Below are 25209 nucleotides of genomic sequence, written 5' to 3' on the forward strand. Positions count from 1 at the left end.
TACGTTCCTAACACCAAAGGACTTTCTCAAGGTCAAATCACCGATTACACCATGAATTAGCAACGAAACGTAACATGAAAAATATGCAAAACCTTTCTACAGACATAATTATAATAAATACCACGAATAGAAAAAATGCCTCTCGATCAGCATGGTATTTGTCTTTGAACAATAAATACTGAGCCTGTACCCGCAGGGCAATTAGGTGTCCTTTTAAACAGACACCGAGGTAGATAGGACGCCTTGAAAATAAGAACACAACATTCCTCGCTTTTAATAAATGTTGGTCTCACTATCATTTCTGCAGAGCTCAATTGTATTTCCATATTCCATAAAACAAAAACCAAATTTGAGTTAAGATATGAATGTAAGTATGTCTCAATTCCCTAGATAATCATCTAAAATACTTACCTTCCATTGCTCCGTTTACGGATTAAGCTAAATTAATGTCCTCTGTCTTAGAGAGTCTTTCAACACAACCTATCCAGTTAAACGATGTCCTTTGCTGTCGGAACTACACCGTCACTATGTCTGTCCATGCACCATAAATATGACTTGTCATCTCCTCTTGATATAAGAGAACGCTAGTACGTAGCCTCGTTGTAATAAGCTGGGGGACGAGGGTAAGATGGTGGGTCATTATAAAAGCGTACCCCGAAGACATGGATACTGGGAGAAGCTAGGATGAACGCTTGATTAAATTACAGGTTAAACAGCGGAAGCGTGTGTCACATTCTTTATATGTGTGTGATACCACATCAGGTACTTGTTGTTAATTTGGGTCTTGACATATTGGAGCACGAGTGGGCCAGTGGTTTGTGGTCCGAGTTTGCTTGCTAAATGTCAGGATCCTCTGGAAAGCTGAAGGACGCGGGTTCAATCCCCGTGTTTAACCAAAAGACGTCAAAATATAGTTCTCGAGTTCAGCATTAATAGTAGCAACAAGGACTGGGCGGTTTGGAGTATATGTCTGAGTAGGGTACTCATGCTTAACTGCGGAATGGTATTTCAGTGAGCTGGCACTATAAAAAACAGCTTTAGACTGGGCTAGTACAAACAGCTATACATACACCCGCATGTACGTCGTCCTATGAACGAAATATTCTCAGATACGACGTTAAACCCCACCTCACCTCACCTCACCTCATTCACATTGACTAGATCCGGGTTTCCCGGTTTACTTTCATGTCTATACCCCCGCCTCAATTGCGTTTGGAACGATCTGGGGCTCCTTTCACAAAGCATCTTTTACTAAGGTTAATCTTAACTCCCATTCTTTAACATTGCTCTAAGGTTACCTTAGGGACTTACGATTCACCTCGGTGCTTTGTTAAAGGAGGCCCGGGGCAACATTCCTCAGTATCTGAGCTAAAAAGTATTTCAAGTTGTGCTTAATGTTATTTCGAAAGGTCCTGATAAAACGCCATAATGGTTATTTAAAAAAAAACACGTATCGCCAACAAACAGTGAAAATCCGGAAATCCAGAAGAACAAAGCAGATCTATGAGTTTCCTGATATCCATAGACGTTAACATCTAGCTATAATCTTCAGGAAGGTAGGCTAGGGTCTCGATTAGCGAGGTGGCGTCCTCAACACATCTACAGGAAAGTCTTCAGAAACAACGATTCAGGTAAACATCAAAGGTTATGTTTAAACCGACATCTAGGTGTATCCCGGCTTTATCAGGAAGATCCGTGTGTCAACATAAGGTTATAGAAGGTAGGGTTTATCTGGTTTCAATCCCTTGCGTTCAGGAGCAGACTATTTCTTTCCTGTTAAATGTCAGTTGACCGACTCATTCACACTTCATGTTGAATACAGAAACAGACTGACGTTTCAGGCAGTCATTGTCAACAGAACGGGAGAACATGGAATGACGGAATAATCTGTTGTGTTTAAGGAAATAACAGAACAAACAGTGTCACCCGCCGCAGATTATCAAATCAAATTTAAAAAGAAATGAAGATGAAGTTCGTAGTTTAAGATGAAGTAAAATGTCAACGAAACCATCACTCTCAGACTCTCTTGATATCTTGCACTGTAGTTGTTCAAACTCAAAAATATTTTGGAAGAGTCACTTTGACCTTGATCAGTGTATGAAACTCCTAAAAACACAGTCGTCGTGACCTTGCAATTTAACTGAAGGTCACCAAAATCAACTGGGCCTCGCACCATCCCTAGATAAAGTTTGGTGTTGAACATGAAGAACATCCAGTGAACGGTTCTTGAGATATCTCGCCGACAAGGTAAAACGCTGAAGCCCCCTTATAACCGTGACCTTTCTTTTGCTGTAATAAACCTAGATACCAAATATGCTTTAATACTATACCATACTACTACTATACTACTAGATATTTGTATAGCGCAGATATCCAGTTGGTTCAACTGCTCAAGGGCGCTTTGTGATGAATACACGTTGTGAATATGAAAAGAATCTAGTCAAAGGTTCTTAAGATATCCCAATCCGCTAAACGCGCGGCGGATGATAATATGGTAACATTATAATAGGACAATATCTCATGGGTGGCGTGAGAATGGGATAATTCGTCGTGGATAACATAAGTGGGATAATTTGTTGTGTTTACGAAAGTAACTGGGTAGCGTTGGGTAGCGTTATAACTGGATAATGTTTCGTGGCTACCTTAATAACGGATAAATTGTTGTGTTAAAGGTAATGACTGGGTAATTAGTTCTGACAAAAGTAATAACGGGATAATTTGTTGCGCGTAGCGCAGTGATGGGATACGTTGTAGTGTTAAAGGTTATCATTGGGTAATTAGTTCTGACAAAAGTAATTACGGGATACAGTGGAAGCTGTCAAAACCGGCATCTGTCCATTTCTGCAAGTTGTCAACTCCAGCATAAAGTCTCAGTTATTTTGTCTAAACCGGCTTATGTCTTCAGTTCCAGTAAGTGCTGGTTCAGACAGCTACCACTGTGATTTGTTGTGGGTAGCGCAGTGACGGGACAAGTTGTTGTGTTAAAGGTAATGACTGGGTAATTAGTTCTGAGAATCGTAATAACGGGAAAATTTGTTGTGCCGGTGCAATAAGGCGATAATTCCACATTTCACATCAAAATTACTATGTCACTGAATACATAGTACCATTCCGATGACCGAGTTGTTCGCTTAGTGTGGTCATCAGTTTTACAGCATTGGAGACCTCAACGCCAAAGAACAAACAGTCTCGAAAGTAGTATAAGCAAAATAGTACTGAATTATATGAAAATCAGTGATGACACCAGGTGTTCATGGGCATGTTAAGCATGTCCTGCTCTGTCGCCAGAACCCGCCCCACGCCCATCATGACAAGGAAGTAAGGGTCAGTGAGTGTAAGAATGCGTGAACACGTCATGTGAAGGTCACAGCAGGGATATAATTGCGTGTCATAAGGCATCGTGTCATATTTATTAATCCCTCGGAATGTCCGCCATAAAATCAAAACCAGGCCATTTATGACGATAACTTGACTGAAAAACTTTACTTGTACCCCTTAAGTGTCTTAACGTGAAACACGAATACAAGGAACATGCTCTGAAAAACCGTAGGAATTAGCGCCTTATGTTAAGGGGTGATGTACAATACAGCCTTGCTCCAAAGCTGTACTGAAGGCTAAGTTTATGGATGTATATTAATTCTACCCTTTATTGAGGCAAGTCTACATAACTGGGTAGTACAGTCTTAGGCCGCCAGAGTTATTGGCATTTTTTTTTTCCAAATTGCCATTTAAACTATTAATTACATGTATAACATTAAAGATTTGGGCGAGTCAAGAGTTGTAGTCTGTTTCCTATATCTTAGAGAATACATTAAATAAAGGTTCTGTTGAAGTCTATGATTTAACAAGCCTAGAGTGCTTCAGGAGTTACAGATTGTTGTGAACTCAATTTGGATTTCTTTTGTAGATAAATATATCTTCATATTCTTACGTAAGATAACTATTTTCTTGGACTTAACGCCAGTCTAGATATAGTGCTCAGAATGAAGGGGTAATTCACGATAGGAAAAAGATATACTTATATATTCCTGCTTTAAGAGAGGCACAAATGATGTTGTCTGTTTGTAAAGTCAATGCATCGATAACCGATACAGTTGGTCACTATGAGGTACACTGATACAAAAATCAAAATCAATGCCTTTTCGTGATTCGAACCTATGACAAACGAAAACGGAGAATCCTGTCACTGTATGATACAACTATTATATAACCAAAAGCAAACGGTTGGGTAGCCTGATAGTTAAAGCGTTCACTACTCACGCTGAAGACCGGGGTTCAATTTCCAACGTGGGTACAATTTGTGAAACAATTTCTGGTGTCCCACCCGTAATATTACAAGACTTTTTCAAAATGCAGCCTAAAACTAAACCCACTTAACAATTAACGAAGGGACTCACTCATGAAAAATTGTATTCATATTATTTATTCGCTCGAGTAGAACAAAAGACAACGTTCACTTGGAAAATACACCGCCTGGTGAAGAGGAACAACTGAGACTCTGTTTCTAAAACGGGTTTCAGGGGCAGAAAAAAATATACCGTAAATCTTCTTCATCCATCACAAGTGTGGAGATGTTTTCCTCAGCTTAACAACACTGCTTCAATCTAAGTGCAACATTCAACACAACCTTTCCAGTTCCAAGATGACATGCAATTACAGAGCCCTCCATGCACTCAGTCATCCTGCCGACATCCCCTGCATGCCTGCATGCCAGCATGCATACCTCCCCCTCCGCACCCCCTAAGATGCTGTCTCACCCTGGGGCTAATTTTCACTTGCAGTTGTCGGCGGGACGACGTCAGTCTATGAGATTCTCAGGATGCCTGAGTGAATATCTGTAGAAACATTGGGATGAGAGTGTCGGGCTTACTCTGATCAGTCACTCGAACAGAGTATCCCCAAATGTTGAGTGAGTGGGTGGGAGTTTAGTTTTACGCCGCAATCAGGAATATTCCAGCAATATTGGCAGTGGTCTGGAAAATCGAGTCTCGACAAGACAATCCTGTGATCAACAACATAAACATCGGTCTACATCGGTGCACCCCATGCGTGTCGTAAGAGGCGGTTAACGGGATCGGGTGGTCAGGCTTGCTGCCTTGGTTGACACATCCCATCGTATCCAAATTGCGTAGATCGATGTTCATGATGTTGATCACTGGATCGCTTTTTGTGGCAAGCATGGGTTTCTGATGACCTGTTCAACCAGGGTCTTCATGGGTCGGAACAGACAGTAAGATTCACAACACATAATCTCTCAGCCCCATCTCCTACAAGGGGTAACAGATGTCTGACAGTGTTAAAATAACATTGACACAATGTGTAAAGTGTATTCTGGGTGACCATGTCGATATTTTCCTGAACAAGTTTAAAAGCAGCATAAAATATCACTTATTCGCTGCAATTTACCTAAGCATCTTCAATATCAGTCTGTCTGAATCCCCTGAACTGAGAGCGCGTGTTAAACATATGCTTCTTCTCGCTTCTCAACGCTTATCTACGGCCAAAACAAAAAACACGTAACCATTTCTTCGTATGTTTTTTTCCAAGTCGTGAAATTGAATCCCGTTGCCAGAAGGAAACGTGTAATGTTTGATACTCCGGGAGATGAGCTGTTTGTCTGGGCACGTGGTACATTCTCTGGTGATGTGGCTGCTGAAGAAGAGGGCTGGGATGCTATCACAGGGCGAGAGTGAACACACAAGGGCACGGTTAGACGCATCTAGACGCTGTTCGCGTTATCAGCGAGACATGCGATGAATACAAGATGAAACATCACCTTCAACATCAGTATCAGCATCAACGTCACCATTAGCATCAGCATCAACTTCAGCGTCAACTTCAGCATCAGCATCAACTTGAGCATCAGCTGTGTTTTCACAGTCTAGAATTGCTGCCGCTATCTGTAGATACATAATTCCGAGATACAGGACCAACAGCGGTTCGAGGCCAGCCATGCGATAATGTTGCATTATCAGTACATTACGACTCTTTATCAGCATGACATATGGTAACATTTCTTAGAATATAAATATTTTTCCTGCTATGTTAGAAAATGATACGATTCCAGAAACGTTTTGTTTTGATACCTCTCTTATTTTTCATAATAATTATCAATTTCGGTTAAAGTGATTCCGAAAATAGTTCTAGCGTTGTAGAATCTTAATCAGGAATCGGTAACGTTCTTGTGATCAATACCATGGACAGTCAGTGTGAACTGTTTTGTCTGTCTTCTGTCAATGTGGTAATGAAGAGAACCCTTGACAAGGGCAATAACTCCGTGATGTGTAACCGATACTTTTCAAGTCACACAGCCATAAAAATATCATCACTTGAGAATATTTGACTACGGCTGTTGAGCTTCTGATGTAAATGGCATCTTGTAGATTATAAAAAAATATTTTTCTTCAGTTTCCCTGTCTCGTTAGTTTGGGGTTTCATCCGCTCTCGTGTGTACATCACGCCCCTAGTATCCTCTTCATCCCCCCAGTCAACAACTGCACCTCCCCGTCTGGTACACGCCGTCCCGCCCAGACCGACGTCGACTACTAGGCCAGCTGTTGAGGTGTTGTAGGGATTTATTTTTCTGCAAAAGTCTTAACACATCAAGAAATACACCCTGTGTGTAACGAGGATTTGGTTGTGTAACAGCTGCACACGACAGCGCCAAATCTGCAAGCCGGATCTACTTTCAACTTAACCTTGACCTCTCAAAAATGGCGGAGAAGTGAACTGAAACAGTGAGTGAGTGAGTGAGTGAGTTTAGTTTTACGCCGCACTCAGCAATATTACAGCTATATGGCGGCGGTCTGTAAATAATCGAGTCTGGACCAGACAATCCAGTGATCAACAACATGAGCATCGATCTGCGCAATTGGGAACCGATGACATGTGTCAACCAAGTCAGCGAGTCTGACCACCCGATCCCGTTAGTCGCCTCTTACGACAAGCTGAGTCGCCTTTTATGGCAAGCATGGGTTGCTGAAGGCCTATTCTACCCCGGGACCTTCACGGGTCGAACTGAAACAGTGCCAAATCAAAATCCATAGCCATCGTTAAAACATTTAGTATTTCCTACACATCAGTCTGTCTCCCGGGATTACTTCATGTTAATGGCTTCAGTGAGAACCCCATTTTAGCAAAAACAGCTGTCATTTTTCTGGAACTCAAAGCTGACGCGACACTGTGGCGAGTAGGAGCCCAGAGCTTCAAATGTTGACAATACAGGTGTTAACCGCCCAGTCCTCTCGATTTACGGTCGTCGACAAATTGTCAAATGTTTACGTATTCACTGTTTTTTCCTCTGTCTGGCATGTTATCTGAATGAATTGATGCATGTGTCCAGTGAGTGAGTTGGCCGGCCTTGTTTGGTTCTAATCGTCTCATGATAATGTCAAGTCTATTGTTCTCCCTAAAACGAGGCACGCCAGGTATGTTACAATAATGCATCTCTCAGTACCCAGGCCTGAACTTGGGAACCCTCAAGTTTACGATGATAACAAAATTCCATACCATGTTTGAAGGTTCAATCGATTCAACATCTGCAGCATTTTCATCAGAGAAAATGTAGGGAAGGTTTGATTGCGTCTTGCGTCTTCGGTAATACCACTAATCGATTGTCGCTGAAATACCTGTCCAATCAAATTTCATTCTTGAGTAAGACAAATCCCGAGCTAATACAGTGATTGGAGGAACTGAGATGGTGACGTCACTTCCGAGACGAAGCTTTAGTGGAGAATCGTCCAGGGTATTTACCACAATAAAATGAAGATAAAATACACGAAAAGGGTGATTGAGTGACTGACTGAATGAATATTATTATACGCCGCTTTTAGCAACATTCTAGCAATCACCACGGGAAGAGCAGATCAGTAACCACATCTGTGTTTAATTAAGAGTGAGTGAGCTGGGCTTTGCACCGCTTTGTAAAGTATTTACATGTAGTTCTATCACAGTGTGTCAGCATTATGTGGAAGGACCCGAAGTGAGTTGAGTGGGTTAGCGAGTGAGTGAGTATGGATTAACGCCGCAGGTAGCAATATTCTATCACGGCGGAAGACAATAGAAATGGGCTTCGCACATTGTAGCTATGTAGGGAATAGAGGACGAGTCTTCAGCGAGACGAGGGAAGGCTTAACCATTGGGCCAAAAGAAAAGAGATATCAAGTAAATTTGAAAGTGACGCCCTTTGACACAAACTACTAATTGCATATTCTAATTAATTCAGTCCCTCTAACTCCCTATTCCTTGCTGCCACCCTCTTTACGCCTCACACCACCCCTTTCATTGATGTAACTAACGCCGTTCCCCATTCCTACCGCTATGACAACCGTCACTCAGATACCGTGACAGCAGCAGATCTAAGTCGGCTTTGATGGAATGCAAAACCAAGAGTGAGTGTGTAAGTGAGTGGACATGAACATGACTTCCATCAAGCTTGTAGTGCCGTTACAGAAAGGGTTGAAAGGCCTTCACAAAGTGACTATCAGCTATGTACAACTAACTCCCAATATCAAACGACTAAATCTACACGAGGTATCTCAGTCCAAAACATCTCCTTTCGAAAATAACGCATTCCATCACATTAGCCTTTGTTCTGACACAGGAGACATTCCTACCGGGCTGTGCGGGTTTAATCACAAAATACTGTTACACCTATGTCTTTAATACTACAGACGAAATGACACCACCAAAGGCAGCCATCTTGAAACGTGTGGAGAGTCCGTTATGTAGTGGACTTCAAAGACCTCAAAACGAGGCTAACTGTAAATTATTACAAGCCGCGTTGCACGAGGAAATATTGCGACGCGGACTTCCGGCAACATCTAGTGCTAAATTTAGTCTGTATTTGCGACGTAAGAAACGGTTCTAGTCGTGTCTCACCACTCAGATGCACATATGCACTAACCAAAAACTGATGCAGTTTATTTGGGTATTTATAGAAAACGTTTCCAGGGATAATAGCGTCTGTCTGGCGAGAGTTCCTAATGAGAGTAACGCGCAAGGATACATCTACTTCAGACTTGTTTGAGTCAGTGGCGTCGTAAAGAACGGATATGATATGTTTGTGTTAATGGCATGTCAGAATTACGTCAGTTGTTTACGTTTGACAGTTTCCCATGGTGGCTGGTTATGAATGTACGTTGTGGAGAACTGTGAGTGTATTTAGTTTTACGCCGCTACTAGCAGCCACATCACGGTATTTGACAACGTATGGTCATCAAAGGTTGTGTCCTTACTGTAACCAAAGTTGGGTTTAGGTGAAAAGGTGAAGACCCCGTAACGCCAACTGCAGGGATTTTAGTTCCCACGTGTGAAGTCGGTTTCTGGTGTCCTGCCCCGTGAGGTTGCTGGAATGATGCAAAAAGCGGGTAAAACTATATTCACCTTAACCACCAGACAGCTCCGGATCTTGGGGGTGCAAGAACAATAAACCTATTGAATATACTCTCGGGGTGGGTCATCCCCAACAATTCAGGGTTGCTAGCTAGGCCTTTGTTTAACGCCACACTCAGCAACATTCCAGCTGTATGGTGGCGGTCTGTAAATGATCGAGTCAGACAATCCAGTAATAAGCATCATGAGCATCAATCTACACCATAGGGATATGGTGACATGTGTCAACCAAATCAGCAAGCATGACCACCCGATCCCGCAAGTCGCCTCTTACGACAAGCCTGGGCTGCAGATGACTACTTCTAACCCGCTGATGTTGCACGCTATTATATTTCCATCTCATATAATCGTAAAAAAGGGGATCCGGAGTCTTGCTCAGGGTATTGATTAAGTCAACTGTGCAATATGTCACTATTTCAAGCATATCTCATAAGTTGGATCACGATTGTTATCGCACGTTATACATATAGAGCAATCAGCATTCAGGTTATATGACCGCTAGAAACCCAGGAATTGGTCCAATCAATGTAACAACCCCGGAAATAGAACCCGGGTCTTCGACGCGATAATCGAACGCTTCAACCACAGGGCTATCCTTCCACAGAATATCAGAGGAATGCCTCGATCTGTCATAGATGGGAGGCAGGATTATGGGGAAACAAAACAGAAGAAAAACATTAATTTTATAATCGACATGGTGCATGTGAGGCTTCAGTGTTATTTCTGAGCATTCCTCGCCTGTAGCAACAAGAAGTCCGTTTCAACAAACTTAATGTTTCCAGATTAGATTAAGATCCGTGCATATTTCCCTTACAAAACGTGTTCAGATAAACGTTCGTGTCACGTTACAGATTAAATGCCAGGTGAAACTATTTTGGTACTTGGGGTGGTGGGGTGGGGGAGGAGGTGTGCTGGGAAGAAATTCTTCCACGTTCAAATAGGTGTGTCAGCTTCAAAAGAAAAAATAAAACAGGTGATGCTGATAGCATATGCTGATGTACAGAGGTACCGCATCGGGAAACTTCTAATAGGGCACGAAAGGTAATCAGGAATCTCAACCTTGAAAAATTCCCGTGATTGAACTGTATCAACCGCAATTTCATGACGCCATTGAAAATCCATTTTACCTAACGAAAGACTGTGGCGATTTCATTCCATGTATAATAACTCACCAATTCCGCTTGGAATAAACAAGTAAATCCGAATCAATGAATTTAAGTAATGCTCCTAACATGGTCGAACTATGTAGACATTCATAACGATATAGACGTGATGACAGGCTTCGGAATTAGTGCAAATGTTAACAAAATTATCATCGAATACGGATCCACGTACTGATCCGTACTACTACATGTACTAAGGATCCTGATATGAGAAAGAACAACCTTTTCAGGAGCAGTTTCTCAAACTTCGGAACAAACAAATCAATTAACGAAAACATCCTTGCTTTCGTATGTATGTATTTATATGCAGGATCTTTATTATGCCATTTCAAGGCCGTACATGCAAGTTCACCTTTATTACATGTACGATGTGATGACACACGAGTTAACCGTTATTCGAAATGCCGCACCCAACAACGTATACTAACATTTAGCCCTAGTGTCTCCAGGGGCGTAGCTACCACATTTAAAAGTTGGACAAGCCCTCAATGCTGTCTAACTATGAAGCTTTGTAACTTATTGGAGTGTAACCTATGCGCTTTGTGTGTTGAATAGATCTCATCAATAAATATCTGCAAAGCTAAACGAACATAGAGATCAAAACATGGAAGTACATCTTATTAAACGTCATATCGACATGGAGGTGGTCAAACCAGAGGTTGCACTGACGTTCTGTCTACCGAAACATTCAAAATTTGTACCAGATAACATTACGCGACAGATGTGGGTTTTTGTAAACCTTCAGGGGTAAGATGGAGTCTCTCTCCAACATAAGTACCCCCTCTTATCTGGTCATCACCCAGCCTACCATCGACCAGACCGATAAGTGTATCAATTCAACGATTCTATGGCATATCATTTATATAGGCGTTACAGAAACAGTGAGTGAGTGAGTGAGTGAGTGAGTGAGTTGTGTTTTGCGATGCTTTGAACATTATTAGACGTGTATTCATCCTCACAGAGGATCAGTTTAATGCAGAGAAAGAGAAAAAGCGTCCATGAAAGCAACGTGCATGGATATAGTGCTGACATATCCCAAATCATAATAAGTGCAAATATAGCGTTAGAACCCACCCTCACAGGTTTCTGCTACGTATAAGGGACGTAACTCTGTCCACTGTACAGTGGACCTCAGACGCCTGGGTCACTGTGACCCAATCGCTCTATTTGTATGTGTCACCACTCAGAATATTAAATACTGGTCCCAACTGGATAAATAAATCAGAATTCACGAAGCGTTAATCACTAGGAACTGATATGCTGATACCAATCAACGAAAGCATGTCTTACATGTAAAATGTATTTTATGACTTTAGGAAACTCTTCAGGCATTAATAAGTTTTTTCAGTGCCGCTGATATAAAAAGGGCACAAAATGACATTTAAGGGTAATGAATAGCGTTATGGCAAAGACGTCTGTAAGACGACAGCCAAACACTTGTATGACCCACCACAGTCAGTATCCCTACAAAGACAAAAGACAATACAAGAAGCATCAAATGACGTCGTCGTTGTCGTCACGAGACCGGGTACCACCCCAACTAGTGACTGACTTTCATGGTGTTATATCAACAAAAATGTTATAATAGAATATTCCATGGTGATTAAAGAAGAGTCCTTAATTCAGGCACCAAATGTAGTCTTGGAGATCGAGCTAATACATATGAAGAACTAACATTATTTCTTGTTTGTTTCTATAATTTCGACCTTGAGCATATTATATGAATCGTGTACTGGGAAATCAGAATTTTTAAACGTCCCAGAATCGAAAGATTCAAATGATATGTCCCACATATATCTCATACTAACCTATGGTGGTGTCTGTATTACTTGTAAATGTGATACGGCCTCCATGGCTCATCAACAGTACCAATAATATGGTGACGTCATCACAATGCGAAAGAGTTGGACACGAATCTTGACAAGCTTTGGAGTTTCAGTGTTCAGCAAAATTGCAAGAGGTGACACCACAAATGGGTTCCACATACTGTACCCATCTGGGGAATCGAACCCGGGGCTAAATGTGACGAGTGAACGCTTTAACTACTTGGCTACTCGACCGCCCTGAGATGCTTCAGAGTTCAAGAGTCCATTAGTATAGTTTTGCGCCACTTTTAGCAATATTCCAGCAATATTACAACGGGGGCCTTGGCTTTACACACTCTACCAATGTGGGAATCGAACCCGCTGTTTAGGCATGAATAGAGAACGCATTAACCACTAGTCTACCCCACGCCTCTTCAGTGTTTATGAACTTTGTCCTATAGGCAGCACAGTTGGAACCTATTACATATCTAGGATACCGCAGTACAAAGTGAGTGAGTTCAGTTTTACGCTGCTCCCAGCAATATTCCAGCTACATGTGGGCGGTCTGTACATAATCGAGTCTGGACCAGACAATCCAGTGATCAACAACATGAGCATCGATCTGTGCAACTGGGAACCGATGACATGTGTCAACCAAATCAGCGAGCCTGACTACCCGATCACGTCAGTCGCCTCTTACGACATGGGTTACTGAAGATCAGTTCCAACCCGGATCTTCACAGGTCAGAAATGGGCCTGTTTTGGAGCTTGACCATAAATTAAAATATGATTAGTCGTTCTCACTGGTCTCCTGTATATCTAGGACAGGTGGGAATGGGAACTGACCATTTCATCATTATCAAACGATAATGGGTTGCTGAAGGCCTATTCTACCTCAGACCTTCACGGGTCCCGCAGTACAGAATATGCATGATTCCACATACTTCGGTATAACTTGGCAGGTTATACATCATACATTCCAATAATACCCCTGAATCCCAAGCGCAATAAAAATTCAGTTTAAGATAATATAAACTATGCACATCGCAATGCAAGATCAGTCGGAAGCTCCGGTGACCCTAGGGGTTCCAATCTCAAACTGTGTGTTACTTGTAACATGGTGTAACAATGAACCATTCTGGGACAGTAAATTCTACTGCAACTATTAAGCAGCGTTTTATGACCTACTATTGCCTATATAGGTTCCCTTCACCGTTTTATGTTTGGTCGTAATCTTCAAGCCTTTGTTATAAGCCATGAAGCAGCGCAATACTCCACAAAGCGCTGTTTAGCCTAGCACGTAAATACGCCGTATTATATATTCCAGTGCTTCAAACCCGCCCGGAATTTCTGCACTTTGGCAAATATTCATCGAATTATATCCGTTCTCCACGTATCTAGTACAGTCTGTAATGATCTATTGCTCTCCCCCTCATCTCAAAGACCCCCCTCCCACGGGAGGTGATATTACACATACAAACGCGTACATCGATACACAAGTACGCTTCTCGCTGTCCTGGGACTGATGAGGTCAAAGTGTCAACTCATTCATCAAGAGGGTCTTTCTCTAAGCTATAGCTGACCGGCTGGCAACGTAGAGGGGTCCATCCTAAGACGTTAATCTGTCTCACGGCCTCTAGACCACATTGTTTTACATCCAACCAAATCTAACTGCAACTCTATAGCTCCATATGGAGGAAGTCTAGACATTCTAAAGTCTAAAACCCAATGGAGCTCCTTAACAATTAGGTTGAAATCCTAGTTTCTATCCATGCTAAACATTTGTGCGCTAGATAAATGTTGAAATAACAAACTGTCGATACTGTGACCCCCGTTAATGTGGACACCGAGCAGTACCGAATTCCGGATTATCGGGGCGATTACGTTTAGGACCGTTTATATATCATTTACAGGCAAAATTGTTTGATTAATCCAGAACCTTATTAATACGGATGTTTCACCGCCCAGATTACAAAGGTTTATATATAGTTGAATTCAACAAGCCTTCAACAGTGTTTGTGATATTTTCAGACTTTTGTCCATATCTGCAACATAAAATGAAATTCACGTTGGAATAAAACAATATTTTAAGACCCCATGTTTTGATCGATAGGCTTGGGTAATAATCAGCGCACCCGGAAGTACGTCTATCATTGTAAGATAAGTAGGGAGGGGTTGAGTCGCTACATGTTGGTATCGTCTTTTCCTTGTCCTCCATTTCATGCAAGCGCACGCTCTCTACATCCCTATTGAACGTTCACCGAGCATAATTTTACTGGAAGCTGGAGAGGTTATGTAACAACCCCCAGGGCTTTTGGGGAGAGTGTGCGTCTCAATAGTAATCATCAACAGCTTCACCGGAGAGTGAATCATAACTGAATCATTACTGATGCTTCTCGGGAACGGCGAACAAAATATTACAGGATAAAAAGTTAAATTTAAACACACAAACACAACAGATAATTCAATTCGTTTCAATCGATGCAAATTCTCTTGTGAGACCGAGTGCTTTTTAAGGATCAAGGCCTCGAATTCTCTAATGATTTCGTTAACGTCTTCTGAAGTACGTGTTTTCAGAAAATGGGGAGATTGGAATACACAGTAACGCTGACCCTACTACCTCGACACTCACCGGTAAACAATTTCCAGTTCCCATCATGGAATATTTCCATTCTTCCAAGTTTGGTATCAAACATCATGCAGTTTCAGCAGCCGACACGCGTGGTGAATTAAAATCCCATTACCGTCCCTGTCGTCGTCACAACACTGACATTCTGGGGATAGTGAGGGGCAGGTTGGGATCATTGAGAAACAGCGGACTGTTTGCATCCCAGCCCTAACAAATATTATCCCAGGGAGGCAGCGACAATCTTCCAGTGCCCATTATGTGTGTGCATTTCTCAAGAATTGAATCCCTTAAACGATCGATTTCACTGTTTACATGAAGGTAAAAAATAAAGAACAGGCTAGTTAGAATACAACGGAGTTGTATATAAACAAAACACACTCACCCGCCGATCCCGACTGACCCATTGTTGAATGTGTACTTGACCGTCGGGATGAGTGACCGCTGGTATCTTATTTCAACAGGTAATTAACCTCCAATCCAGCTCGAACCTGTAATCAACACAACTGACGTGTTAACCATGTCTTCCTTGAATATCACAGTTTACTCGTCCGCTTCCTTCTTCCCTCCTGCCAAGCTTAACGCTGTAATCCACGTTTGCAACATATACGTTCCTTCAGTCTAATACTTGGAGTAAGTAATCTCTCACCATTCCTAGTTAGTAAAACTGCCTGGCATTTGATTATGCTGGCAATTGTCTAGTGGATGTGGGAGAATACTCCCAAACCACGTGGTAAGCCGAGTCACCGATATAGTTCCGTCTGCTGATGTGAATAGCTTCTGTACGCGATAAACAATCGGAATGAACGGTCCGTTCATCTCAGGGCGGCTGTACAGTGTACTCGGGTGCTCGTTTTTGTCTTGTCACGCGCTGTTCGGAGCTTGCAGTTATTTTACCAGATGTGCGGGGACGTTCTCGCGGTGTTTTGCCCGTCCCGAGTTTGAGTTGGGGGATTTGGTTTCAAATTATTGCTGACAGATTTTAAAGATATATAACTTGGCTCTGCAGGGTGCTGACACGTTCTTCATGTCAGCGTTCATAGTCGCACCTTTGGATTATGCCTTGTGTGTTCGACCCGGGCGAGCAAACCGCAGCTGAAGTGTATAATTGTGTCGACTTCGTGAATTTACAGCTTTCGTGATATTTTTCATAGACTGTCTCTTCAGATAATTCAGTATCCTGCAGCAATGGCAACGCGATGAGTCATGACTTTCAAACGGGTTTGAAGCAGAAGGTCACACAGCGGCATAAAACTATATTGTGATGTCACTTCGATGTCACTTTCATTCACAACAGAGGAAAAACGTCTGTCCGAAACACCTGCAACGTGGAACCTCGTTATTACAACTCTCATTAATTCACTAACCCCAAATATTGTTGGAAATCCGTTGCTATGCACACACGGACGGGCACACACGGTGGGGTACCTCAGTGGTTAAAGCGTCGTCGTTACCCGGGTTCGATTCCCCACGTGGATAGAGCGTAAGAAGCCCGTTTGTGTCTCCAGCCGTGATATTGCTGGAATACTGCTTAAAGTCACACTCACTTTCTCACTCACTCACTCAAACAACGCCCCTTCAACAGGTAAACAAAACACCTCACTCACTCGGCGAAGGGTATGGCGGAACCTTGAGCCGTATTCACAAACAATTTTATAATTGTACTTCATTAAAATTTCATGTCTATGTGTTTTTCCAACTTTTACATGCCGAAGACGTGTCTTCATGTGGTTGTAACAACATTTCTGCCACTGATACGTAAATTCAAATATTCAGCAGACCACCCTTTCATTTGTGTCTCGCGGATTAACGAGGTAACGGGAAACGTATGACGTCATAGCGATGGCAAACGGCAATCTGTTGTATAAAGTCCAAGCAGAATGTTTAGGACCCAAACATCCGTAATCCCAGGTAAATATGACCATCTTGGCTCCCACAAAGGTCAACAGCTGTCCGAAATTGATCGTCGCCCAGGGCTGGGCAGGGCTCCCCACCTCTTTCTCTCTCTCCACCTCTCTCTCTCTCTCTGCTACTGCTGGTACCACCACCACCATCACTACTACTACTACTACTGCTGCTGCTGCTGCTGCTGCTGCTACTACTACTACTACTCCCTTAAGCTAAAGACACGGGTTAGAAAGGGTCTCCTGCATACTGAAACATGTAACTAAACGATACATACTCATGATATAAAATCACAGGAATGTCTGGTCCAGACAAACCGCCGTCATACAGATGGAAATATATTGTTGCGTTACAAAACACCCAAACAGAAGTATGCCTGTTGGACTGATATTTAGAGTCTGAAAATACACGATTTAACAGAATCAAGCAAATAGATCTAAACTGAAGAGCCTCGGTAAAATAAGAGACTAAAGAGCTGTGGGTGTGGACGTCGTTGCTATAGCATTACAGTAAGAGCTGTAGATGTGGACGTCGTGGCTATAGCATTACAGTAAAAGCTGTAGGTGTGGACGTCGTTGGTAAAGCATTACAGTTAGAGCTGTAGGTGTACGTCGTTGCTATAGCATTACAGTAAGAGCTGTAGGTGTGGACGTCGTTGGTATAGCATTACAGTAAGAGCTGTAGGCGTGGACGTCGTTGCTACAGCATTACAGTAAGAGCTGTAGATGTGGACGTCGTTGCTAGAGCACTACAGTAAGAGATGTAGGCGTGGACGTCGTTAGTATAGCATTACAGTAAGAGCTGTAGATATGGACGTCGCTGCTACAGCATTACAGTAAGAGCTGTAGAGAATCTGGACGTCGTTGCTATAGCATGGACAAGAATATGGTTCATGGACTGAGACGGAACTGAGTTGAATCTTAAAGTCATATATTTGTTGGATCTGGTTTATCTTGGGACACTGGCGGGTGGTAAAATCTCGAAAAGACACCGGCGTCAAATGTTTAGTTTTCGGTCACGTTGAAACGTCGGTTATTGAATTTATCACGAAGACGAATATTGTGCGGACAAACCAGGAACCAGTCCAGGGAGCATTATCATTTCTATCACGGTTTGTCAGAATCCTCTTGCAGTGATGGGGAAACAGATCCTGAACACATTTACTACTTCAGCAAACAGTGTCGGAAGGTTGGGTTCGAACCAGCGACCATCTTGTCCTGACAAAGGGACTCAAGAGATCTCATAACCAACAGCGACGTCTTACACCACGCATGACCGTATGTACAAAACTAAATGACGAAAATTTAATAACTCAAAGTAGTTACGTAAGTCCTTTCAACTTCGACACGGCGGCATTTAGCTGTAAAATATAGTCCTAAAATATGACACTATTCCCAAAGTTAGGATTTGTCCTAAAAGACCTATACATTTCCGGTTTAACAACGGTACAAGAATCCATATCGAAACGTCGCAATCACGCAATAAAGAACTTGTTATCCATAACTATTTGTCCTATTTCTATACTTAAGAGGCAGTAATGAATTTGACCATGATTATATTACTTATATTTCTGAAGACTTACCTGTTGCTTTCTTTGAATGGAATAGTAAAAGAGTGTGAAAACCTAGATCGTGACTGTCAATAGCAACACAGGAAGTGACGTAATGGGATATCAATATACGGGACGTACTACGCATTCTTAACTTGTTGATGGTATATGGTAAAGAATTCCAGATCACGTTTTCACCAGGAACGTGTATGTTTTGCCAATTTCCTACGGAACTGCAACTGAAGTAAAATAGGAATGAAATCTTTTTTGCTAAAACCGTAATTCATTTTAAATACAGTGCCTCCTACAAACCTGGAACGTGTCCAACGCACGGCGACTCCACGCTGAATAGCTGAACCAGTTTTACATGTCACTGGCATTAACAGATAATAAATCATCAGACTACATGTGTTGTTAAAGAGATAAATGCGGACTATGCCTCGTCTTCATCACTAAATCATCGAAACCCGAGTCAAATGAAAAAACATAAGGAGAGAGGGTGATTGATAAAAGCTGTTTTATGCCGCAATGAAGCTGAAACATAATCAACCCTGGGCATGGACACGAATTGTTAGCAATACACAAATAAAATCGATTATTCTGTGCTTGGAAGGATCGCGAGCGCCAGATTTGCAGCCCGGAGATTCCAGATCGTTATGGAACGGTGGGGTAGCCCAGTGGTTAGAGCGTTCACTCATCACGCCGAAGATCGGGGTTCGATTCTTTACATGGGTATAATGCGTGAACCCAATTTCTCGAGTCAAGTTTCTGGAATATTGCAAAAAGCAGCGTAAAACCACATTCACCCACTAATAGTCATTACCCAATGCAAATAACGACCTCGTGATGAAGATTTAAAACGAATCTCTATTCGTCAAACAAAATTTACGCTCACGAGTTACAGCTTTTGCCAGTCACAAGGTTCGATTAACTGCTTCTGTACAGTAATGTGTACCCATGTGGGCTTCGAATCCGTGTCTTCAGCGTGACGAACGGACGCTGTCACCATTAGGCTATATCTCAATCCATTCAAAGTTACAAACAGTCAGTAATAAGGAGCGTGGTAAGAAAGTGAGTGAGTATGGTTTTACGTCGCTTTTAGCAATGTCGTGGCTGGTGACACCAGAAATAAGCTTCACATGGCTTGATAAGTGTTTCTGATAAAAAGTGTGAGCAGTATCATAAATACAATGACCTCAACAAACCAGGAAGGCGACGGTATTTGTCTCAGGTAAGCTGAAACATATAAAAATCTAAAACCACGAAAACCTATTCAGTTTCTTTTTCAGTGTGTCTACCTCTCGCCGTCATCATTTCAGAATTAAGATAGAGAGATGACAAATATAATTCCGTGAAAATTAAAACACTGAATTGATAGTAATAAATCAAACGAAATCAAGACAGGTACGCTTGTGTAATACCCCATTAAATCATCGTCAAGTTAAAAAAAACTGCGTAACTCAACGTTTGCGGTGAACACCCAGCCTTTAATGATGCTTATCAAATGTCGCTCCCAGCAAACACACAACCTCCTCCCTCATGGCTGCCAATCTCTAGTTAAATTTACTCTTATTCTTAAGAACCTCTAAACAAACGTATCTATGTTTCACCGCCGCATATCGGTTTAACACCTCTCTGTCCTAGCAGAACAAAAATCGCTCTGAGCTCACCATCCATCCATTTTTAAGACCCTTACATCCAGCTGGTTTTAGCCGGTCTCCATGTGTTGGTACAGAAGGAGGGGGTGCCCCTGCCCATCACAGTTGCTGGCAGGTTGGCGGTATGCCGAGGGCTGAGCCTTAAGGTGAGGTGGGAGTAATATAGGACTTAACGTCCAGCCCAAGGCTTACACATAAATAGCTACGACTATGCGTGCGTGAGTGCGTGCGCGAGTGCTTGGCCATTGCGAATTAATGCGTCATTTTATCTTTATCCCATACAAAAACAGTATGTAACAATGCCGAGCGCCAGACACGGTAACAACAAGCATCATTTCTTAAAATATTTTGCATGATGCGACAAGGGGTCTAACGTCTTCCGTGCAAACGCCCTGTCAGCGAGACCATGGAACCGATCTTTGCGTCTATAGGTGGGACAAAACCTCAAGCATATATCAAAAGTATGTTAAGCTTGTCAACTCGTCAAGGTGCTATTTGAAAGTGTCTTCAGGTGCAATACAAAACCGTTGGTGGTCTAGACAAAGCATGATACACACTAAACAACTTGTTTACTCCTCGTGCGGGCTTTGTTCCAGTCATGATCCAAATTCTTCCAACTTGGTTTCGGTTTGTAGACGGCACCAACAACGTTACCTTTGTTGTGGAAAGTACAGCTCACCATCTTCTGTGGCAGCGAGAGTAGTGATGTCCCTCCACAGCCTGGTTCCCTGGGTCTGATGCGCCTGCGCTAACGCTCCGACACTGAGCGTTAGCGCAGGCTCATCAGACCCAGGGAACCAGGTTGTGTCCCTCCATAGCAGTAAGTCACAGATTCAATAATAGTCCAATCTGTCTGTTTATTATTGTTACCCCGGTAACCCAAGCTGCCTGTTCGGCGCTAGAAGGTAGGTGGTTACATGACTTTTCCCACCGGGTACCCTTTTTCTGCCGTGCGAACAGAGGAAATTTTTAACAAATTGACTTGCATAAGGTGAGACCACATGTGTTATGTGCTTCGTATGATATCCAGTGAAACGTGAAGATTTGGTTGAAATGTACACGTTCCAGTGAAAATCCGATTAGATTTTATTTCCAGGAACCTGTAACCCATGAAGACATGGGTTAAAGCTGAAAGTAACTGGGTGTGGCCCAATGAAGATTCGGGTTAGAATTGGTGTACGGCAACCCATGCTTGTCCACCGTGAAGATCCGAGTTCCCTTGGTCTTCAGCAACTAATGCTTGTAACCCGAGGAGATCGTGGCTAGGTTTGGTCTTCAGCCACCTCTACCTCTCCCTTTTGAAGATCCAAGCTAGAACTGCAACCAGTGCTTGTCCAAGTGAAGATCGAAGCTAGATTTGGTCTTCAGCAACCCAGATTTGGTCTTCAGCAACCCATCTTTGTCCCGAGTGAAGATCTAGACTGGATTTAGTCTTCAGCAGTCCATGTTTGCCCCGAGTGAAGATCCAGGTTAGGAGCTACCTCAGTTTCGGAGATCATGCTGTTGGTGTCAGTCGCATGCATGCTGTGATCTACCAGCATCCGTTATATACGTGAAATATTTCTATATGAGCTACATTAAACATGAAACAAACGTTACAGACAAAAATAACATATATGTGTATTTGGGACTTGAAATGCATGATATAGCGCGACAGTCAAAACCACTGCCATGCATATATTTTCAAACAGACGCATACGGGAAACACAACCGTCTGGTGCGATTCGGTTGGTTTATAAATGTTTTTATTACCGTTATTTAAATTCCGCGAAATAACGGTGACAGCTGGCCATCTGATAACAATCTGTTTAAAGTCTATAGCCTTGCAAGCACGCACAATAAACAAACGTCAAACACATGGTCACAGGCTTCTAAGGATATTTTCTTTACATCCATTTGACCCATTTTTCTGATATTGCATCATTTGGAATTGGAATTCAGCCAGTCTGGTAAGAAAAGACCAATTTGAACATAAATATTATTGAAGTATGTACAAAAGTAGATACATTCTATCTGCGCTGGCGTGCTGACGTTCGTGTAGCCGGTTGAAACTTACTGGACTGGGAAAAGACATTGATCTATGTATGCATTCATATTCCCGAACTTGAATACATACAGATATACACAAATATTCCTGTTGCATGAACATGAAATATATGTATTATAAAACCCAAACCTATATACATTCCGAAATATCTGTTCAGCTCTGTTCCCTAGCATCAGGGAACGAGGTTAATCGGAGAGAAATATGTTGTGCAATAAACGATTCCAGAGACAGTAGACTAATCTACCAGATATATAGACGAGCGTTTTGCCAATGATGCACTCGAAATTCCTTCTTTTTCAAAAGTGCATCTACCATGACTTCAATTAAATATGTCTATCTGAACAAATAATTCGTCTAGATGAGGAATAGATTTGTTGCAGATGTGAGTATAATCAAATTACATCCATTATTCAACAACGGTCGAACCGCAACATGCTTTTGAAAGGATAACGCTAATGTAATTAAGTTTGAGAAACTGTATAGATGAAAATTCATTCTGAGTAATCTTACCGAGCCTTAAATTCTTTAAGCCTTTGACTAATTTAAGCTAAATGTCTTCCACGTGTCCTTTCAAAATTTGAACTAATTTGAGACCCCGTTTGAATGTCCAACTCCGTCCGCACAGAGGTTTCGGCGGAGACAAATCTGTGACGAAGTCCGGACCACGGTGCTGGGTTTTCAGCTTCTTTCTACAATCCAAATCAAAGTTCACTTTCTGGGAATTACAGACAATATGTCAAAGGGTAAATGGTGGAAGAAAGATTCTTGCTCATTGGTCTTAAATCAGATTAAGACTTAGGTCAAACTGACTTTCACAGATCGAGGACAGATGTTTCGCACTGAACCCAGTAAACCCGTGAGTGGAATCGAATCAGGGTTTCGGCGTGACGAGTGAGCACTTTAACCACTGTGCACAAAGTGGAAGATTTTTCAGAAAGGCGGTCATCTGCAGTGAGTGAATATTGTTGACTGTCGCATGGTTCTTGTCATTAGTTGTGGCGACGAAACGGTCGTAGTCCCCACTAGTGACTACGTATAGAATTGGAGAATTTTCAGTGATTGTTTGTTTGTTGTTAAAGCCGTACTCACCAGTAATCCAGCTATGTGGCAGCGGTCTTTAAATGATCGAGTCTAGTGGTAATCCAGTGATCAACAGCATGAGCATCGATCTCATTGGGGGTTGGGGGTACCAGTGAACAACGTATTTATCTTACCGAACACCTGAATTTAATTTTGAACTGTTTGAAGCACTTCTGTTGAATGCGAGGCGAATCGCCATTTTTGCAGACGATACAAGGTAAACAGATTTAGAGTGATCTCCCTTCCATCGATTTTCAATCGCAAAGCATCAGTAATTTCCGTGCTGGGTGCGTGGTGAAATGTTATTCGAGACAAAGATACTACCATGATGCACCAGAAGAGTCCGGAATTCACTGAAAATAATGCATCGCCTGTGAGCGGGGTACATTGAAAATAATAGAATAGCGCTTATAGCCAATCGGAAGGTGATATTCATGTGTGAGGTAAGATAAAATATTTTATCACAGAGTTATCAGATCTGTTATTCCTGAAGGTAAGCTGCATGTCTCATTGTGAACTCCATGTTAGGTCAATCAATTCCAGCAGAGGTAGGAACACAGGTGACGCTCTGATTGAGCATGCTGCAACTTACTATACAGAATTGCGCCCTTTGAGATCTTGGTCCGAGTTACTAATGCGTTTGAATCCAAGATACAGCCGGATACAAGAGCAAGAGCAAAGGTAATGTTCAGGTTAAGGATGCAGTAACTTGCTATACAGAGTTGCGTCCCTTGACATCTTGGTTCGAGTTACTAATGCGCTTGAATCCAAGATACAGCTGGATACAAGTGCTTTTGGGTTTCAGTAAAGTGCAGAATATGAAAATATACGGTGTAGCAGAGCTCCTATTATGATACTTGCTTCATTTGCGGTGGCTGTGATGAAGGTGCAGGGTGAGTGAGTGAGTGAGTGAGTACAACGTTGGCGTGAGTGAGTGAATTAATGTGTGGGTGTATTGGACTTGTCTGTGAATAATGACGTGAGTTGGTGGTGTTAGACGGCATGAGGAGTGACTCCTTTTGAATAATTTGATGAGTGCGTGGTAATAGGAAGCCCGTGCCGAATGTGAGGGGCTTGGTGAGTCAGTGGGTGAGTGAGTAGATCTGTGGGGTATGTGGATTTTAGATGAAGAGATTTAGTTTCAAATATCGATGAATAATGTGCACGCGATTGAGCTGATACAAATATACACTTACGTGTAAACATGATGAAAGCATCAATCTTTCTTCAGTGACAAAGCCCCTCCCCATCGTACGATTCACCTCAGAAGGAGCGTTAACGCTAATGAACAACACGGAAAAACACGTGCTGCCCGTGCGGTATGTCAAGCAGGCAAAACCATGTTCATTGCCGTCAATCACTTAATCCGTTGAACATTTACCAGCACAGTCGAGATCTTTTGCTTGACCAAGCATAATAGTAATGTATAAGTACGTATACTTGGCCACGTGACCAAATAACGTTTCAGAGTTGAATTTCCCCACAGAATTCGTGCACGTGAAAGTTTAAGTGGGACATCGTGTGTTTTTGTCACTTGTCGTCCGGCTGTTTCACCAACCTGTCCGCATCCTCTTTCAGCTCTTTTCACAAACCCCTTCTCGCCATCTGAATTGCGTGCACACAGTCACATTTAAAGATAAAAAACCCGATAACCATCTGAAGTATAGCTCACCTGAATATGAGACGGTGGGGCAGCCTAGTTGTTTAAGCGCCGATTCCCCACATGGGTACAATGTGCTATGCCCATTCAGACGTCCCTCGCCATTACATCGCTGGATTATTGCTACAAAAGGAGTAAAGCCATAGTCACACACCCGAATGTGAAAAAAAAAAACGCTCGAAAGTGAAACTTTGTGCGCATAACTAACGAGAATTTGTATTTTAAAATATTTTCCATGCTGCTTCAATAGTTCCAAAATAAGTTTATAAATGATTATATTTTTCCGAATTGGTGAACCTAGTTTTGTTGAAATTTGATAGAAT

General features: G+C 42.2%; 1 protein-coding gene across 2 annotated transcripts in view; it reads right to left on the reverse strand.

Moving 5' to 3' along the window:
- Nucleotides 1–15752, reverse strand: part of LOC137294244 (uncharacterized) — a 61544-nt gene extending 45792 nt beyond the window's left edge. Inside the window, exon 1 of one of the 2 annotated variants that reach the window (XM_067825244.1) lies at nt 15373–15752. In XM_067825244.1, the coding sequence (XP_067681345.1) occupies nt 15373–15394 (22 nt within the window). In that variant the 5' untranslated portion in view covers nt 15395–15752. Of the gene's footprint in view, nt 1–411; nt 515–15372 lie in introns of those variants that run through there. The other variant, XM_067825260.1, reaches the window with a different exon arrangement.
- Between the last annotated feature and the right edge of the window lie 9457 nt (nt 15753–25209).

This window comes from Haliotis asinina, chromosome 1 (genome assembly GCF_037392515.1).
Source record: "Haliotis asinina isolate JCU_RB_2024 chromosome 1, JCU_Hal_asi_v2, whole genome shotgun sequence".
Taxonomy (NCBI): domain Eukaryota; kingdom Metazoa; phylum Mollusca; class Gastropoda; order Lepetellida; family Haliotidae; genus Haliotis; species Haliotis asinina.